Source organism: Melanaphis sacchari, unplaced genomic scaffold (genome assembly GCF_002803265.2).
Source record: "Melanaphis sacchari strain LSU unplaced genomic scaffold, SCAv2.0 Contig2_pilon_pilon, whole genome shotgun sequence".
Classification (NCBI taxonomy): Eukaryota; Metazoa; Arthropoda; class Insecta; order Hemiptera; family Aphididae; genus Melanaphis; species Melanaphis sacchari.
Window position 1 is genome coordinate 8,481,575 of NW_020271173.1, and position 22,155 is coordinate 8,503,729.

Consider the following 22,155-nt stretch of genomic DNA (forward strand, 5'->3'; position numbering starts at 1 on the left):
ATATTTATACGTCTCCGCAGCACATTACATTACATTGGCTTTCCGCAATCGCGGTGTACCCTTGGCATTGGCCGGACCGTAAATGGTAGCGCAATCACCGCGGTGCATATAGTGTGATATAATGTGATGTTGTCGTGTACACATCATAAATATTATCTATACTATACATAGTCGCACTTACGTATTATAATGCCGTCCGTACCAACGGATCGCGGAAATCTATTATCCCGAAAAAAAAAATAATATACTTACGCTGTCCGGGCCGTGACTTACGCGCGAAAAACGTGGTCGAGCTGAACACGACCAAGGCCGAAATCGAGCGCGCGCGTATTTGAACCGGCGCCAAGTCCGTTTATACCTGCGCCGTGTCATTTTGTTCGTAATAATTTTACTTGGTCTATTTTTTCCCCGTCGTGAAATCCGCTCTTGAACACGCCATCCGTTGCACTGCTCCGCGGCCAAGTTAGGGTACCCTATATACGCTATAATGATATTATTATGCGATATATATATATATATATATATATCACATGCGGAGCTCGATATGGGTAAAACTGTAAAAGTAAGCATGCATTTAAAACGTTTTTGGCATTTCGCCGCGGATCTATGAACCGCTATAGTTGTAGGGACGTTCAACGCGAACGCTGAAATCGCGATTCGACCCCCGCAAATATAGGTTGAAATAAATTTATAAATTAATTAATTGAATACTCTATTATTATATTATATTGATTTTTATCTACTGACAAGTAATATTTGATTAAATCCCACTCCTATAGTCATCCCTCGAGTCATCCGCATTCGAACGTTAAACGTCGCGGTTTTCAACGGAAAACATTACATAAAATATGCAGTTATACATGAATGCGTAACGGGAAAACGTATAGTGTAATCTACATACAGTTAATCTATGTCACCCCGTCCATGCTTGTCTGCCAACATACAAGGAGATTCGTCAAATACATATTCATGCTACTTTTATCCTTTAATACTGATGTTATCATTAAGCACTTCGGTTTTATTTCATGTCATTTAAAGAGTATCCTGTATCGATGGCAACAGTTAATTAAAAGCAACATATTTGTATACTGTTAATTGTTAAACAGTTATTTTTTAAGTTTATAATAACTATAATAAAATTATAAATACTATTATTTAACTTTTATTATGATCCTAGTTTACTTTCTCTTCATTAGAAATTAGTTTATACTACATAAAAATATTGAACCCTTAATGTTTTGTATTAAATAATTTCCAAACTTTCCAAGTTAAGTACCTACTGATTACTTTTTATGAGCCTTATTTAAGTGTTATAATCAACTGTTTATTTTTCTGTCACAAATTGACACCTATAGAATGACAAACTAGCACTGGAGCGCGAAATTTCTAGATAGGTTAGGTTAACGTCTCTTTGTTGCTCGCTTGGTTCACGCAACGTATGACTCGAATAATACACGATAATTGATATTGTTGTTAATTATACGTCGACATCTCTACAATTAATTATATTATAATTCACATAAATAAACGGACAATGACCGCACCAACTACACCAGCAGCCGCGTAAATAATCTATAGGATAGTTCATCTACGACGCACAACTGTCTTGTATACTATATAATTATTTTAATTATCTACACACACGCGTACAATCATAAACCTCGATAATATATTTTTAAAAAAGTGTGATCGGTACTTATGTCTATGCGCTTTAAGAATATAAAAATCAGTCGATGCGAAACGAATTCTAGCAAAGACGTATATTAAACGCGTGCCCGGAAAATACCATGCACTGCAGTGTTTGAGAACGCCGTGTCTTTAATAATACATATTATTATACTATGTCGAGTACCCATACCAGCAATACTAAACACTTTTGATCCGGTATATCGTAACCGGTTGTATATGCAGTTGTATTAAGATCTGCAGCAAATGTAACATTGAATCTTCGAGGTGGGTGTTATAGTAGGCAAAAAGATAAACTATGTTGGTAATAATAAAATGTGTATTATAAGTTTATAACCATCACTGTACACAACACAATACTATATACGTATGTAATATATATATATATTATATTATATTATATTATATTGCTTCTTAACGGTGTACACACTATTTATAATAGATCAATATATTAAAATAAACACACTGGACACTTACCAAATAATTAAATATCATTATTATTATTATGGCAGTTAGTTTTATAAACATCATTAACACCAGTGACTTCATATAGAAACATTCATTAACAGCTATGGAAATCTTATCCATGAAGAATAGAAATCTTCCCCTAAGTAACAAATATCATACTCAGCACACTACCCTCTACTTACTGCGCAAGTAACAATAGTGTATAAATAATTTTCCAAAACCAAATATACAAATATATTGCGTTCGCTATAGAAGTCTTAACATTGAACCATCGAGGTTGGTGTTGTAGCAGGGAAAAAACTGCCTATTAAATAATATAGTAAGTGCGTGATAAGTTTATAATACCATTATCACTGTACATACAACACAATATAACAAAGCGATATAATATTCTAACAACGTATCGATTATCGGTAAGCGGTCAAAACCACGTCACCATCATATACGTGTTACTAATCGACTATACACATGCATTGGATATTATATCACGTTTAGAATGGAAGCGTTGTCCACCATATAATACTATAAACGTACAATAGGTAGAACAATGTCTAAGCGGCAGTCGCCAGTGAGTCTATAGCTCTACCTACCGCGAGGCAAACAGACAGCTAGTTCATTTCAAAGTTCGACAGTGATTACAACTCATATAAACGTTCAATGAACATTAGGAAAAAATCTGAGGAAAAAAATAAACTATAAGACAATTTTCAACTGTTGAATACAATAATATTTACACAACCGATAATATATGAATCGTATGGTACAGAATTATTTATAAAGTCTGCACACTTGACGAGATACGTTTTACTAAACCTACACCACGTCCATGTGTTTTAGTCGTTTTCGATTAAGATGAAATCTTTTCAAAGTCGATTTTTTGACTAAGTGATGTTTCAATGTTTCATGGCAAGTCATCGCTGTGTTGACGAAACGATAACAGTGGTGACGACAAGAATTGTACAGAGAAATAATAAAATCAACACCACGAAATTTCTTCAGTAATCTGGGGCGGCATAGCGTCAAGTGAACCGAAAAAATCGCACGTGCGTGTGTGTGTTTATAAACATGTGTGTGTGTGTGTGTGTGTGTGTTAGTGCGTGAGATTTTTCGTCCAAAAGAAGAGTAGATGTAAACGAACGAACCACGACGAGTCATACACCGCTACTGCACCAGATTTCAGTTTCGTAGCGACGACATTATAAACGTATAATGTACCGGCCCATCGACATCAACTCGTCACCTCTTTTCGTAAATTTCTCTTATAATTTTATGATAATATTGTTTTGATACGACACGAATAAAATGTTTAGATGTGTTAACCGTAAAAATCTTAAAAGTATGTAATAAATTATAATATACTATTCCAGACAGTCAATAACTCGAGACTGTGCTAATAATATCTATTATTAAGCCTACCTACATCGAATGTCTGTTTTTCCGTTTTTTCAAGATAACAGAAGAATGTAGCTTTATCAAAACACGTAAAACCGAGCCTAAAATTTAATACATCTATTTTCATCAAATATATCGTATTTTATTATATATATTTTCAAAAAATCAAAGTCTTGATAAATGCATTGCTCTAAATTAATGTCTAGTCATTGTGTAGAAGCGTAAAAAATATTCAAATGTTTTAAGTAAGTTCCAATTATAATTACAATAAAAAAAATTACATAAAACAATGTATTTTTTACCATTCATGCTCTAATCGTTCGACAAAATAAAACTATTAATTAAAAAAATTATTAGGTAACTTTTATTCTTACGCTTAACCTGTCCTAAAGGCTATATTGTTATGTATGTATGAAAATCAGTATACCTGATTTATAGTCATTTTTTATCGGTTGACGTTTAATTTATTCTTAATTCAATAATAATTATACTGCACGATATTATAAGTAATAACACTTTGATATACCATTGTATTGTCTGACAATTATTGTGACGTGTATCCATGTATAATAATAAAAAGTAATACGACAAGTGACCTATAATGGTATAATATGCACACTTAATATCTATATTATAATAATAATTACCTTGTCTTGCAAGTTGTAACGTTTAAACCAAACACGTGCCTACCTATTATATTACCTACTCTAAGTGGTAGTGCCGGGAACATGCAGTTCAAAATGGGTCTCGCAATTTTCACAGCAGCGTCCACATAGACGTGTGAAGTCGCCCAAACGCACATAAACAATCGATGTCGATAAATGTCAGGAAATTCGATTATCCAATTTCAAAAGCGTTTTTATAGGTTATAACTCTATTACTACTTTAATCGTTTTGAATGCGACGTTCACCTGATACCTACATCTAGTTTTGCAATATTGCGAATGGAATTGGGTATTCACCTCCTCCCTCTTGACTTTTTTCCATCTAACAGTTGAAATTCCTAAATTACTTTTATTTTATATCAATAATAGATCACACGTATAAAATTTCTAACCTGATATAAAGTTATTGACTTTCAATATCTTTTGCATGTATATAATCAATTGTTTATAGTTTATCTTTGAGTATTTTTCAAATTCTATACATATATTACATAGCTCATATATTTTTGTATTTAAAATATTTAAATTTGCAAAACATAATGAAATGAAATTCACTTAATTGGTGATAAACTAGCCATGATACAACAGATTATTATTTAAATATTAGCCTCTTTAAATATCCACATAGGATCGATTGGTTAATAATTTATTTATCATTTATAAAAACTAATCATATTTTAAGGTATATAATTTATATACTATGTCGTCATTGGTTTGACTAATGAAAATATTTTTTTTAAAACTATTAAGGTACACTAAAATTATTATAGCTAGTTTTTTTAGGTATAAATAATGCATGTTTATATTTAAAAAATGATTTTAAGTGATATTTAAATTTAATGATAAATTTGCAACTTGTCAAATATTATCTTAAAATATTATAATACAGAAATCAATATCAGTAAAATACACCACACACACAGCTACTAACGTAAATTTTTACTAACCATCTGGTAAAACCACGTGAAAAAATATCATGATGTGCACTTTAAATCCATTTTAGTTTTAGTAGGACCCGTCAAAATGATCACACCTACATACACTATAATCGAATTAACATTACGTACGGCAAAAAGGTAAACACACATACTAATACTTTCATACATACATATACACACTAATCTAATTTACGATATGTTTCGCTGTATCACCGTCGCCGAAACGTTTGGAACACTACTATAATACTACCATGGACTTTCTAATAATATTAATTCTCCTGTAGCTCCTGTAAATAAATTCTAAACCAATAAATCGGGCCAAAGATTTACGTTTTTCTCTGTATATCGGTCTTATATCCGCAGAGAAAATCCTTGTTCAAATTCGATGTGCTTAAGCAGTCAAACCGATTTATTTACAACTCATCGATCATTATATACTCCATCGTCGACTTTCCAATAATGATTTTGTCTTTAACTTTTTACATTACTGTTTTTATTAAACGTAAACTTGTACCTATACATTATCATCAGTCGTCACCCTATGCTTAGTACTTCATTAAAACAGTTAATATAATATAATATGATGTATTCATATACAAATTGAGTACATTTTACGAAAATTGAGTAATTAAATAAACATATTTAATATTATATAACTTCATAAATCGTAGGAAGTCACTATCAAAGGAATACTAGATAGTTCACAAAAATGGATTTACGTTCAATTGTAAACAAATAAAACTATATTCCTTCGTGTTGTAGGAAAAATAAATTATTGTTTCAATCTGCAATAATTTTTATATCATAAGCCATTTTAATTTTAACGTCATCGAATTTTGACAGACATTAAAAATGACTCGTCTATAATAATGAACTATCATACCGTAAGTGGACTGTATGGACGTAAATAAATTATGTGTACAAGTTTTTTAGGATCTAATACAATGAAGACAACACACAAATTCAATTATTTATCACTCTTTAAAAAATAATAATATTTTATCACAATTTTGTTTAGTGTGGTTAATTAAATCATTTAGTGATCAAAATTTTTATTACGGAATTTTGAAGTATTATTTTTCTTTTTTTTTAGTTACGAAACTATAGAATCATAATATACTATAGTTCACATTTTACGTTTACAACACACCGGACGAATGATACCTTTAAAGATAATACACAAAATTAATTATATTATTGCTCAACAGTAATATTTTACTTACCGTGAAAGTTTTTAATTATGGTTATCTATGAGGTAACTCCAAAACTAGTGTTATAAGTATAACTATACGGTTAATTCTTCAACCGTACTGCACACTACATAACACGTCATATGTTTAAATACATAATATAGTTATTAAAAAAAAAAAATACAATTACATCTGTAACACTGTAAGTGTTAACGATTTATCACAACTCGATGACGTAGCTCACTGTTTTGAATACTGTATATCTGTATAGACCTACAAGGCTACAAGTATAATTAATTCGAAACTGAATGATAATATGCACGTTATGAAAACTAATAATTTAAAAATCTACTACTTTGCCTAAATGAAAAAATGAATTATCACACTTCCTATAATAATTATTATACATCATAAATAATCCGATTATTTTGTTTCACGAGTATATATCTGGCAATTCAAAGGTTATGTCAATATTATTATTGTACACAATCTATGTACACGTTTAACATTTTTTCATAACATTTTGCGTTAGGTTAAACACAAATAAAATTTTCTCTCAGACATATTATGATATGAATTCGGTGATTCAATTTGCTATACATTTAGTTACGTATCGAATGTTACGCGAATCTTCGGAAATGATCCATAATAACGATCTGTACGCTGCATCTAGAACTTCGAGAGAACGCGACACACAATCGTCGTACCATCGCAAAATGATGGAGTTACAGTACCGATCGATCACGCGCGAGTCCTCGTCAGATTTTTGCGGCGAAGTAGGTATATATATTATATTAATGTAGTCTTGGCAGTCTCGCCCGTTGAAAACTTGACGACAAATGAACAACAGTGTGCAGATAATAATAACACGAATACCTGCAATACGCGTGTATATCGTCCTGCAGGATGACCGCGAGAAGACGTGGAGCAAAAACTCGGAGAGAAAAAAGAGCGAATAAAAAAAAATATATATACATACACAACAAACCGACAGTAGAGTCCGGTAATGACCGGCTTGGTCTTATACCAAATACGGAAACTAGTATTTTTCTCGTGTACGCATTTCCAACCGATATTTATCATAATCTCATGTACGCGCATGTACACGACGACTCTCCGGGTCGGCCGTTTAAGTACACACGTATTATATTATTATTATTCGTATCAAATGTGAAAAAAAAATAAATCGCGATAATAGTCATCGCGGTAGCGCGTATACAATATTATTATGATATATAGTGACTAGTGAATGCTAATAATTTTCGCAGGAAAAAAAAACATGTCTACCTTACTGGAATTAAAACGACAACGATGACGACGACGACGTTTTGTTGAGTCTTGTAAATTATAATAATAATGACGTGTTTCCATGAGTTTTAATAATAATGTTCGTCCGGAGTTCGGTATTTCAATTTACGTCGTACAACCCGAATCCTAATGTAGATTACCTACACGAATTTGCCGAGAAACTACCAATATCTCATAGAGTTGTCCTCTTGCGATTTTGATTTATTATTATACATTGCCTGTGTACTATTAAATGCGTTTGTCTCCCTAAGATATATTGTATTCATCATTCCCGTCGCGTGGCCCGATAAATCTCGATATTTACGCAATAATAAACACGTGACCGGATATACAAAATATTATTATAAATTATGTATGTACGTACTGTTAACGGTAAACTTTAAACTCTAATACTGCAAATTTAAAAACAACAAATCCGTTTCTTTTATCGTCTTAATTGAGTACGCCAGTCGTTTATTAAAACGATCGTTTAAAGACCTTATCACTGCAATATTTTTTTTTCTCCACTCAACGCACTAATATTGTTTGATCGTCGAAGGTGCAATATTTAAAAAAAAAAAACTGTCCTATCATCGTCTTTATAACATATTTTATACACTCCTAATTTGAATACTTCTCGCTAGGTATCCGTACTAGTATTTCAGTATTTCATCGTCTAAATTATACGTTATACGCGTACATGAATAACACCAACCGTTATAATATCGTGACGATCGTCAAATAGCACTCAAAGTATCTATTCTGTACAACAATATATTACATTATATACACTTGTGTAGACTCGCTGTCCATTTCCTGGTTATAATATACAACCGCGGTTTATCGTGTCGTTTAATTACTCGTATATTAAATTTCAAACGTCAAGGTTTTTAAAGCTTACACATTATTTAAATTTATTTTTTTACTCGAGATCTAAACTGATAGATTAAGTTTAACAGCCGCAATCAAATTTTGAATACACAAAACGTATACAGAATAAAATATTAGCTATACCTATATTATATGTATATTATATAATATAATAATATATATTATACACTATACAGCAATGTTTATTATTATACGTCCCTAGCTGCAGATTAATGTACAGGCATAGTTTTGTAAAATCTTATTAACATCATATAGATTTATACACGAGTATGTTTTAGTAAATTATAAACGGTGAATAGTTAGATTTATTGGTAAAATTTATAACACATTTTTATCATCGGTATTGTTGCGTTTTACACATAATTACATAAACACAACGGTTTTATAACGTATACGATGGAGGTTTATTTTCCCTATCCCACGATTATGTTTGAGATTTTTTTACCAATAATAGTTTAATAATGCAACATACATATTCTGATACATACCCAAATAATATTTACAACAATGGCCGAGTAGCAAGTGAAATTTGACATTAACATTGAGGCTACAATTTTTATTATAAATAAAATTCGCAATACTTTTAAAAACTTTAACGACTCGCCTCACTTTATGTATATTATATAGGTACCACTTTGGTTACACAAATAGTCGCGAACCAAACTTATTTCACGTGCATACTAAATGTACAATATAGTACACGTTTATACTGTATAGTGTATATACTGTATATCTATACTTGGGGGTATTTAATTGTTTTTTTTTTCCTTATTTCGATCATTCTCGCCAAACCATTTATACAACAATAATTATAACATCGATCTTGTCGATCTCGATCGAAGGAGTTGTATTTATCGCGGGCGTTAACATACATGGTATAATAAATATATATTTATAGGTATACATAAGTTATTATACCTAATGCATTAAAACCACGCATGGCCCCGTTCTAAATCGCTGTCCCGATTACGTCAACGATTAAATACTATAGAAGTGTGTTCATAAAACGGACTTAGAGATATCCCTACCAAAGTTTGAAAAATAATTTATTTATTTTTTTAAGTATGTAAATGCACATTGTATATAAATATAAATAATAAAAATAAATTTAGAATTAATAAAATTAAAATTATAAAAATTAATTAGTATAGGGCTGATGTACATTTAATGTGGTATACATTTCTTAAAATATATACACTCATTTAAAAAAAAATTAAATCAATTTTTTTTATTATTATTAATACTTTAATAATATAATTAATGAAATTTTAGTTTTAGTATTAGAAATTTATACAAACTTTGGACTAATCTCGTCTTCTTCATTTATACAACACCTATAAAAAAAGATTATATTTAGAAAAGATTACGTTATTACGTTAAAATTATTTTTGTTTACATTTCAATAGTCATAAAATGTCATGGATAATTATCAATTTATCTCCATTTCTTGAAATTTTCGAACTTAAAAGATTTCTTATTTAGTATCAAGATATTTTTGTACAAAGAAAACAAACATTTGAAAACGTTATTGTGACAAACTTGAAACACTCAATGTTGCTACTGGTTAAATCTTCAGGTTCCAAATTACTTAAAAGGTTTTTAAAGTGTTGTGTAAATAATACAAATACATTTTACACTTAGCCATTAAATTATTCATTATTTACCAAACACGAAAAACTGACATTTTCTATTGTTTTAGCGACACCAATTTAATATATTTCAATGTCATCACAATAACAGACTACGAAAAAAAAAACTAGTTAAAGGTTGTAGGTTAAGTAGCCAAGTAGGTACTTGTTTTTACATTGACTGTATATAATAATGACCATAATGTATAGACCATACAGTTGTTTCTTATATACGGTCAATATATTAAATTGAATAAACACAAGACACATTAAGTGATTGACAAATGGTTTACAAGTCTATAGGCTGTCTAGCCGATAACACTCGAAGAACTCCTTTACCCAATGACCCCCATGCGCAACAACGAATAAAAAATGTCTATTCATATACGCCCCCCGGTTCGTATTATAATTGTGCGGCGTGCCGAAAGGCAGTTTTCATTTATTTCGGCCAGATCGCATCGATCGGGCCCGGGAATGCAAAATAAATTTTAATTTTTGGGTACGAGTACGAGTTTTCGCCGCTGCTTCATCTCTGGCACGACCCGGATATACGAAAACGAAATATTAATATTTAATAATCGTTTCCTGCATACACGTGAAATCCCATTTGTATAAAATCACGTTGTGTATACACGGTATTTTCGGTCGGTACAAATATAGCATAATATTATTTGGATAGGAGAAATACGTTTACCAAATTAGGATTTTACGATGGTTGTTGGAATAATAGTACTTAGCACGCGCCGTATACGGAATAAAGTTCTCTAACGAGTATTCAAATTCCGGAAGCGCGTTCAGTGTTCACCTATCACGATATACCTATAATATTAATATGTATATTTATATTATTTTCCAAGCCGCCGCCGTAGTGATTTACAGTGCGTTCGCGAAATCGTGTCAAAAGGGTCGGACCAGGTCCAAGGCCTTCGCGCCCAACTGGTGTGTTTCTATACCTACGTAGATAATAATATATTATACTGTATGACTACCGAATGACACGACACGTCGCAACGATTGTAACATTGCAGTGCTACGACGCAAACTTATGCGTACAGGGTGATTTGATTTTTCCTTCACAGCAAATCAACGGTGTGTAATATCCGTGTGTTTTATTCGCGAATTGGATACTCATAATTGTATTTTTGTTTAGGATAATTTTAACTACAGCAATTTGAAATATTATTTTTCTATTTATCGTAATGATTTTAAATGTTCTTTGCTCTGCTAAATTACATTTTACATGATGAACACTCTGTTTAATATAGAATAATTTAAAATAAAAGTCATATATCTCAGAAATCTACACGTTGATAAAAAATAATGAACTATCGTAGCGTCATAAGCTTTATCAAACAGTAGTAAAACTTTTCTTTTTTTTTAGTCATAAAAGTTTAGCTATAAAATGGGCGTCTAAACTAAAAAGATCATCCTGTATATTGTATGTAAACATTTTAAACTCACCGTGGTCAGCATATTATGTTTTATTTATTCACGTCAGGAACGTACATTTTTCGACACGGATCGAGAAACAAGAATAATATAGGTATATAATATTATTGAAATCGTACATGGTTTATCGAATACATTTTACGGAACATATAACATATAAGTTATACCATTATAGGCTAAAGTATATTATTATTATAATGTTATTAAATTATCGGCTGGACGTGTCTTGCGAAATTGCCTCTTTGAGTGTAATAATTTGTAGCTGGCCCCGACGTACGCGTGTTCTGATCATTGTCATCATCCACCGCTGTGTGACGTTTAATTAATGACGTTTTCGAACGATTCCATACGTATAAATACGGACTCGATTTCAAGACGGGCGTCATCTCGCCATTTATCAACTAAGCGAGCGAAACTGATCCTTCAAGCCTTCATCCTCACCCTTTGCTCTTGTCCGTCCATCCATCGTCGTTTAATTCAAAAACCGACGGACACGGACATTTGTCATTTTTCATCGTCTTCGACGACAGGTGCAACGCGTACGCGAAAAACGATATTCGTCGCACCGTCCAAATATCATCCATTGCCGTTTCGCTTTGTCACCCACAACCGTAGCTATGATTTACTATAATAATCGGTACACTTAATTTTATAATATATTATTATAATTCCGACTACCGTACGTTCTCGCATTACTGCGTCCAAATACGTGCGCCGCACGTGAAAATCTGTACAGATAATATTATCATTCCCACATTAATATTCGAGCGTAACGTCATTTTTAGAGTTTTTTCTCATATTATATTATTCGTTTCGAATTAATCGACAAGTCCTTTACATAAGGAGCTGTTCAAAACTCTCAGAGTGGTCACAGAATAACAAAAATCTCATTTTGTATAGGTATTGACACTAAAAGTAAATCATATTGTGTGTATTATTATTATTTTTTTTTTTTTGATTATTATTAATAATTATAATTATTATCATTACTGTCATTTACGTCTCGTTTTCACGACCGGAAAGTCATAATCGTCTCTCCAAGAGCGCGTTCACCAACACTCATATACTGACTGTCGTATTGTCTGCTATTACCATTGCACATCCGGCTCGCCCTCCGGATGTTTCGTTTCCTACGAATAATTTTATAACACATATACACAGACACAATACATAATCTAGAATATTAATATCACACGCAATTTGGTATACTAAAACTTCAACCATATTTAACTAATTTTCTATTAAATAAATACACAAACGAAAAGGTGGTCATCTCCCACGAAAAATTATCATTGTATTTTTCTCAACATTTCGTTATTGGTTTTTAAAATTCATTTAGATTTTTCAAACATTGTTACTGCAGTTTTAGACATTAAAAACCTTATGTTTGGGGTAACATTATTGGTTTTATATTCTACCACTAACGCAAAGCAATGTAATAGTATATTTTGTGGAAAGCGCATAGAGATGTTTTTCAAACGAATTTCGTGGTTACGATGCGCATAACACGCAATGCGGTATACCAAAATAATATTATTTTAACGGATTACATTGTATAGTTAAATATTTCTTTAACTGCGTATTGAATGATTTTTTTTTCTAAGTTTTTATTTTTTTTCGTGTCATTAATCACACTTACGATTGTTATTTCATTCGTTACGTTTAAACGACCTATTCTTCCCAAACCACTTGAAGAATCTTTAACTCCCCCATCATAACACAATTTCAATCCCTGTATTACGAGTCACTATATTAGTTTATGTACAATATAATAATATTTATCGTTATATGTTTAACTGTGTGGCTTTAGGAAAGTATATAGGTACGCGCTATAATATCTTCCGGTACGTCCACGACTCACGAACGGGTGAATGAAATAAATCAGATTGCGCCACACAACGTGAGAAATCTGACAAAAAACATCGCGATAATAGTAATAAAAATTCCGTACACAATTCATTACAATAAATATAGTGTCGCCATAGTGTGTTTTCGGAGCTCATCTACACGCGAAGCCGGTAAAAGCGAAACGTGTACCACCCAGACCGATGTTAATTTGACGCGCACCATTGTGTAAAATTTCCAGAAAAACATTATATTCTGGGATGCGTAGGTAGTTCTATTTAATTTCCTCGTTTGAACAAGTAAAAACTCGTATACCACTAAATTATAGATGAGAACCGTGTAGATACTGCCATGATTGTTTATTCTTTTTTTAAATTTGGACTACAGCCTAATTCATCTTGTATACGGCATATACATATATTATATTATGTATATAAAGCTTAAACGCCGACTGACATCCATTTTTCAATCATTATATTTCCAAAAATGGATCGAAACGACTACTCGACTTCTGGTCAGATAGGTACTCGTGGTTACATTAATATCTATCAATACATCGTAGCGTTGTGTAATAAATGTGTAAACTTGCTCGTATATGTGTGTATATTTATATATATATATATACAAATGTAGTTTACATAATTTATATATACATTCTATTTTTTTAATTTATGCTAATCCATTAAAATATAATTTCGCCTGACATTTTGTTGACGCGTGTTTATTGTAATACGGTTCAAGTTCATTTGAGAACGGTCGAGTGGAATAAAGAAGGCCAGCAATCAAACCAGTAAGTTACAGGTTTCTATTTTATTTTATTTTTTCCATAATTTCTAAACAGGCATTATTATTGTCATTGTTTACGAGATATTGAAACTTGGTGGAAACCACAACTTGGCGAAAACCGGTTCACGGGTAACAATTCAAATCGTTATTCCAGACCGGTTCAAATCAATTAAATTAATAATATCGCGAAAGCCATCAATGCGAACAAAATAACATAAAAAAAAAACTTATAATAACGAACAATACCAATCGGCAATCACTAATCATCTGCGAAATGTAATCGTCCGGATCTCTGATCAAAATGTAATCCGATTATATTGAAAAATGACTACCTATTCGCTTCCGTGCGATAAGCTCAGTGCTCATCGAGTCATTTATGATAGAATATTTGATATTTCTATAATCATTTTAATAATGATTTATAATGCAATTTGTGTTTAGGTATTCTTATACGATACGATTAAATTAATTGATTTGAATTCGTAGATAATAAAGTTAGCTCCACCATTTTCTGCAAATCAATGGCAATATTTTTTAATTTCATATAATTACGAATTTATTGCTCAAATTTGAAAATTGCATAAGCAGTCGAAAAACAAATTTTAATATTCTGAGGCAGCTAATTCCATGCAAACCAACTATGTAATTGACTCACAAAAATTATAACTAGCCCCAAATAGTTTTTTTTTTTTTTTTTTAATGTTATATATTGAAATAAAATAAGCAAAAACGTAGGTACTTGCGTATTACAACAATTTCAACTTATTGCGTGTTAAAACGTCTCAGAAAATTTTTATGGTCTCAAATTAGTACATATAATATTAATACAACAAGTGTGTTGAGCAGTTACAAAATTATATTGCATAAATAGTAAATACGAATACTTTCGTTTAGCCGCTAAACTTTAGCGTAAACTATCAACGTCAAATAAACAAGTATATTTACTTGTGACAGAAAAACAAAATTTTTATCTCAACCTTTTATAGACTGCCAAGCATTATTATTATTATTATTATTATTATTATTATTATCGTCATCGCCATCACCGCTGCATTACACACGCACACGCACGCACACATACACACGTCATGTCAGCATAGGTGCACACGGTATTATTTGCATAATTAATAAATACGAATATTTAAATACCGATAGGCAGGTACTTGTATAAGGCCTACGGGCGCAAGTTTGTAGAGAGGCCTACGAGGACAGCATCAGCAACATCAACATCAGTGGTGCATATAATATTATTATATACCTACATAGTGGGACGATGTGTTTGCGCCCACAGAGCTTTACCTCCGCGACGATGTAGGACTCGGATAACACATGCCAAGACAACAACCGCGGTGTGTGGTTTGTAGGTAAAAGCGGTTATTACCAGAGCGGTTCTTATGTACCTGCAGAGCTCTTGTCGCGATGAGTTTGACCAAACGCACATTCAAGTACAATAGTATAAAGTAATCACCGTTTGTCACGTGACAGGTTTTTTTTTACCATCGTCTGCTGTGTAAAATAGTATACCTAAAACCACTTATTGTGTTACTATATTGTTATTATTATTATTATATAAGCAAGTAGGTTAACCATAATATTAGAATATTATACTGCTGTCATATGGTAGGCGTATCTTTTATATTTAATGGTAGATATTAGGAAGAAAGTTCGTTATGATCAATAACTTTTTTTCTTATTTATGTTTTTGAAATATGATTAATGTATCATAGAACTGAAGTGATTATAATTCTTAACTCGTTATATTTCTTGGTTTCAAACAAAATATATTTACGTAATTCTTAAAAACCTAAAAAGTGTAATTAACTCATCGATACTTTTTTTTAAGTTATTGATTTTTGCACTTTTTTAATATTGTAATATTATATTTAGTGTGCGGATAATAAACTTATCATACTTTCGATTTTTATTATAACAATTATATTTTGAATCTATGCACAATTACGTGTTTAGTTGAAAACATTTCAAATAATTAATATCACTATGTCCTATAATTGTAAAAAATGAAAACTAATGAAAAATTTAAATTTCCGAAAGTATATAATCTGTACGTTGCAGAAGACATCTCGGGCGCGTGAGTTGAATTCACAATTTTTATTTTTTTAAGACAAACACTGTCAACTATCGTGCACTTGTACCTATACATTATTATCATGTATATAAATCAAATATAAAAGCAAAAAAACATTATAAATAATAATATATAATGTAAATGTAATCTTACGTCTGAGAGTGATGGAAAAACGGTATTTCGATAACAGTAAAGAAGACGAAAACAGAAAATAAATCAAAATAAACATACCAACTTCAATGACAGTGTACAAATGCCACTAATTGGATACGTACTCATCTATATAGCATAATATTATGATTTATGTTCACATATTCACTAACGACAGAAATTTAATCAAATTTTAAAAGGTGGATTTTCATTAAAATATACTAACAATATTCACATAAATACACTCCTTTCTATAAATATTTTGAATATTGCTGTAGCCCTTGTCGTAAATATCATGTAACCAGCAATAATACATAAGGCATTTAAACAAAAATAATTATATGTTATTCAGATATATATATGAATAAAAATGGCCCAAAACCCAATAATATTGATTAGTTATATAATAGAAATAAGTTTATTAAAACATATTATAAATAGAGAGAGAGTATAAATATATAAACAAAAACAAAATAAACATAAAATGTATTAGTAATAACAGCTGTAAATTGACTCTGTAGATAAAGTGTACAATAAGAATTCTAAATTTTAAATAAAGGCATAACATTGGTGTTCTTGATAAAAAAATACAACGTTCTTAGAATTGGGGAGTTAGTGAAATAGTTTGTACAATAAAACAATTTATAAAAAAGAGAAACTGAGCTACTATTGTAAAAAGGAACATTAAAAAGGGTGGAATTTAAAAAAGAAAAGATAATTAATATAACTAATAATTTGTTTATGTTTAATTATTCACGATATAATTAAAGCTTTAAAATATTTAAATTTGATCTAACTAGATTGTAATTATGGTTTTCTATGGATATATTAGATTTATAAATTTAAACTACAAAAAACGATTCTGGATACTTGAGATACTGTCAATACCTGATTTAATAAATGGACACCATATAATACAACCATGCTTCAAGATTGATCTAAACAATGGGTTATTTAGTACATAGTATAAATTATTATGCATTTTTAAATTAAGATGAATAGCGTTCTACAAATCCTAAAACTTTTAAAACTTTGCTAATAGTGCTTTCTATATGTTGATTAACATTAAAGTTTTACAAAAATGTTTTACCAAGATACTGATTCGGTTTGATTATTATTTATAGAATATGTGAATTTTGTAGATAATCATGACTTATAAAAATGCATATACCTAATAGAGTATCTAGCATTTATAAATATGTAGACTCATACTCTATTTTCGAAACTAATTAAATAAATTAAATATTGAATTAATTTTGTAAAATATAACAATCGTCAATAGAGAAAAAACGAACATAAATTTTTAATCATCCACAAATAATAAATATTGACTATTTAAGAAGACTTAAGAGATTTCATAAATACATGTAAAGAATAAAAATTGAGATAAATAATCTCATGGGGAACGAAAGATGGGGCTGACATAGATAAATATATATAATCAATAATATTTTTATAAAAGCAAAAAACTAACATATATGTTAAATTTTTAATTTTAATAAAATTAAAATGAGATGAAATCTGTCGGCTCTAAAAATAGACCAAAATAGAATTAATTTTCGTGGTAATTAATGAGTTCTGGTCGACAAAACACGTTATACTTTTGTATACCTAATCATTACGACATTATTTCGTCCTTTAACGATTTGTATACGTTGTAAATTAGCGTTCGATTTCGTTTTTTTCTCATGGTTTTTGTTTTTTTCATTATTATTATTGTGCGATCGATAACAATACTGTCCGATTAAATTTTATATTACGCAACGGCCGTACCTATATGATAATAACATGCATATTTACATAAGGATACATTGGATACTCATAATTGTATTTTTGTTTAGGATAACTTTAGATTCAGCAATTTGAAATATTATTTTTCATTTTATCGTAGTGATGTTTAATGTTCTTTGTTCTGCTTAAATTATATTTTACATTACAGACGTTCTGAAAAATATCTAGAATATAGAAAATTTAAAATAAAAGTCGTCATACACCTCAAAAATCACTATGATAGAAAATAATTCTTTTTTTTTTTAGTCATACAAATTTAACTATAAAATTAGTGTATAAACTAAAAAGGTAATCCTGTATATTGTATGTAAACATTTTAAACACACCGTGGTCAGCATATTATATTTTATTTATTCACGTCAGGAATGTACATTTTTCGACACGGATCGAAAAGCAAGAATAATATATATATAATATTATTGGAATTGTACATGGCTTATCGAATACATTTTGCGGAACATGTAACATATAAGTTATACCATTATAGGCTAAAGTCTATTATTATTATAATGTTATTAATTTATCGGCTGGACGTGCCTTTCAAAATTGCCTCTTTGAGTGTAATAATTTGTAGCTGGCCCCGATGTACGCGTGTTCTGATCATTGTCACCATTCACTGCCGCCTAACGTTTAATTAATGACGTTTTCGAACGATTCCATACGTATAAATACGGACTCGGTTTCAAGACGGACGCCATCTCGTCATTTATCAACTAAGTGAGCATTGTATTATACGTCATAATACATTATATTAAACAAGCAAGCCTTTCGCGAGTCCTTTGGTACACCTGAAGTCGAGTCAAAGCAGTTGAACGCGCGCAATCCAAAAACATACATCATAAAGTGCAATAATTTATAATTTATGTACAATATTAATACGATGGAACGACGTCGGTTCGGTTGTACCACGCTCTCGCGCACACATACGACATTGATGTTAACAAACTGTAAGTCCTGTTTCGTGGCGTATAATATAATATGATAATAATAATAATAATAATAATAATATGACATATTCGTGTATGGTTTACCTCCTTATAGTAATAGTAGTCCGGACTCCGATAAGCGCGTGGGCTGCAGCAAGCCTAGGCGGTGCGCGTAAACCAGTCGTTATAAAAAAAAAAAAAAAAACGACGTGGGGCTGTGTAATAACGCGAGATAAAAAGCGAACTCGTTGCGTAATTTGGAAGTCCTTAAAAACCAAATATCACAATAACACGCTTGGGTCCGAGTAATTGGATACGCCTGTGTGCTTTGTCGTCGTTCGAGCCAAATTTCGCGATGAAACCCGTCAGAAGAAAGAGAAAAAAACCCTAATAACACATTTTAATGACTTCTTCGTCTGCCCCATCTCTCTCTATTCCTCTCTTACCGTCAACTCGGTATTGTCGTTTTATATATGTGTTTATGTTCGTGTATGTGTGTGTAAACGGTAATCGATACGACAACGGCTCTTTTATAAACGACTCGACAATTTTCATATTTTTAAATTAAGTTATATCGCCGTGTGTATTTGATATCATTATGTCTGGTAAATTCGACCCTGATATAGTCCAACTAATTCGACTTGACTTCGATAAATTATTGTTGATAAAAAAAAAAAGAACACACATAATTATTTTTTATTAGTTTTTTGTACGCATAATATCATATTGCATTGTTCGATAAACGCCTTTCAGTTCAAGTATTTGCACGCAAGCCATATAATAATAATAATAAATAAAAATAGCAGTTATAACAAAACAGTTCAATAGACGACTGCGAATAATATACATTATTAAACACATTATATTAATTAGGTCTGGCACAGATGCACAATAGCTGGTTTAGAGTATGGACAATAAGTACCTATGTCATGTGTTTATATTGATGTAGATTATTATACACGAAATAATAACACCAGCTACTAGGTACTATGGCGTAGTGTGTGACAATCAGTAGAAAGGTGGTTTTTATTATGTATTTATATAGGAATTCACGGTAGTGGTATCGCGTCAGTAGCACTATGTTGGTCTTATCTACATGCCTACAACTTTTATACATTTTCATACTAGTATTTAATTTGTTGGTATAACACGTACTTAAAATATGTTGAAATTTCAAATTCAGGAGTTCAACTATTAAAGATACTGAACAAAAATAGAAATGACGCGTGTTAGCTTTTTAACGAAATCAAAAGCGGGTTTTCGGATATCTTATAATTCTTATCTCTTTACAAAGACTCAATAAGTAAAAAATTGGTTATTGTAAGTAAGTATCTATATTTCAGATTATAACATTTAGTTCTTATATTTTTCTAAACCAATCATTTTATGAGTCGGCGGTAAAAAGAAGATCGTATATTTTTTTTTTTTGCGTCTACAGCCGGTATGTCAGCAGTAGAATAACGTCGTCGTCGCCGCAAACATAATATTATTGTGTACTTTGTTATCATTGCGAAAATCCTGAGTACATTCATATGCCTACGCAAATCTAAATTTATTACGTCGACCGCATGCGCGCGCAGTTCATTTCTGTGGCACAGACAGCTTTTTTTTTTTATTTTTCTTTCTTCAATAATGTTCATTGGCAATAAATCGTCGTCTGTGCATATATATAATATAATCTATATGTATATAATATACAAATACAATGCATACGTATCTTATTATTATATTTATATAAATCTACCACATTGCAATTCCAGTCACGGACCGGCTTATAGGTGGGTGACTCCGAGCTTTTGGAATGTTTTTATTTACTATCATTTTCGCCCGCCGCAATCAAAACGGTTCATTTCACATTTCGTTTTTATTTTTTTATGTTTTGCGCACGATCTGCGACAGCTGTACGTTCGGCTTCGGTGGTGTTGTACGAACATGCACCGCACACAAATAAATAGGCACGCGTATTATTCGTCGAGAATAGTATATGGAACGAAAATTCTCTCGTCAATAATAATTACAATCCAATAATAATAATAATAACAATAATATTATCATTATGTATACCGCTGCACGGAAACCAATAAATAACATTTGGGCGAAAATAATTCGACGCGCGCGATGGATTCTGGCGATAATAATATAACAATAACGGTCTCGGTCCGGCGGAGAACGAGGACACAGTGAACATAATAACTAATAAGCGCAATATTGTATGGAGACGAAATCTTTTATTGGGGGAGGGGGTTAAAATTATAAAACATTCGTTGCTTCCCACGGTACTTCAAGATTGCGGGCACAGACACTTATTGGTGGCGATAATTTGAAACTCGTATTATTATTCTATATTATGTGTGTGTTATGATACGTACACCCGTAACTAGAGCTGCGTGCATCATAAGTACTCGCATAGGTACTATCCAATAATAATATATTTATATACTCGAGTGTTACGTTCGTTGTATCGCAATTTTACAGATGTTTTTCCAATTTTTTTTTTTTTATATATATAACATGATCAACCACAAGAGTTTAAAATCTCGACCGTGAATTTAATTCGGCAGAACCACTTTTCTGTTAATCCACACTCCATATCAGCGTCTGTCTGTATTTTATGTAATTGTATGTTTAATATTAATCAATGGTTTTCGATATTGTTCTCAGACCTCGTTTCATCATTTTGACGTATATTGATGCCACACGACTGTGACCACGACGCTACAGAATGGAGGTTATTCCTCTGATAAGGAGTTCAGCCACCGGTTCAGATGCGTCCAAAGGCGATAACGGCATCAAAAGACACGTCCAAGAATGGTCGAGACTCGATAGGTTGACCGGAATCTTAGAGCACGCCAGAGTCGAAGCGGACCAATGGACCAATCACACTGCCAACACTAAACACAAATATGGAAAGGTAATAAAAATAATATAATGTGCGTTTGATGCATATTTATTATATCCACACACACACGTTTACATA

General features: G+C 31.2%; 1 protein-coding gene across 5 annotated transcripts in view; it reads left to right on the top strand.

Annotated features, from left to right (window-relative positions):
* Nucleotides 1-22,155, top strand: part of LOC112595777 — a 69,469-nt gene that overhangs the window by 35,469 nt on the left and 11,845 nt on the right. For 4 of the 5 annotated variants that reach the window (XM_025341097.1, XM_025341098.1, XM_025341100.1 and 1 more), the window contains one exon: nucleotides 21,840-22,089. In XM_025341097.1, the coding sequence (XP_025196882.1) occupies nucleotides 21,901-22,089 (189 nt within the window). In that variant the 5' untranslated portion in view covers nucleotides 21,840-21,900. Of the gene's footprint in view, nucleotides 1-14,172; nucleotides 14,230-21,839; nucleotides 22,090-22,155 lie in introns of those variants that run through there. The other variant, XM_025341099.1, reaches the window with a different exon arrangement.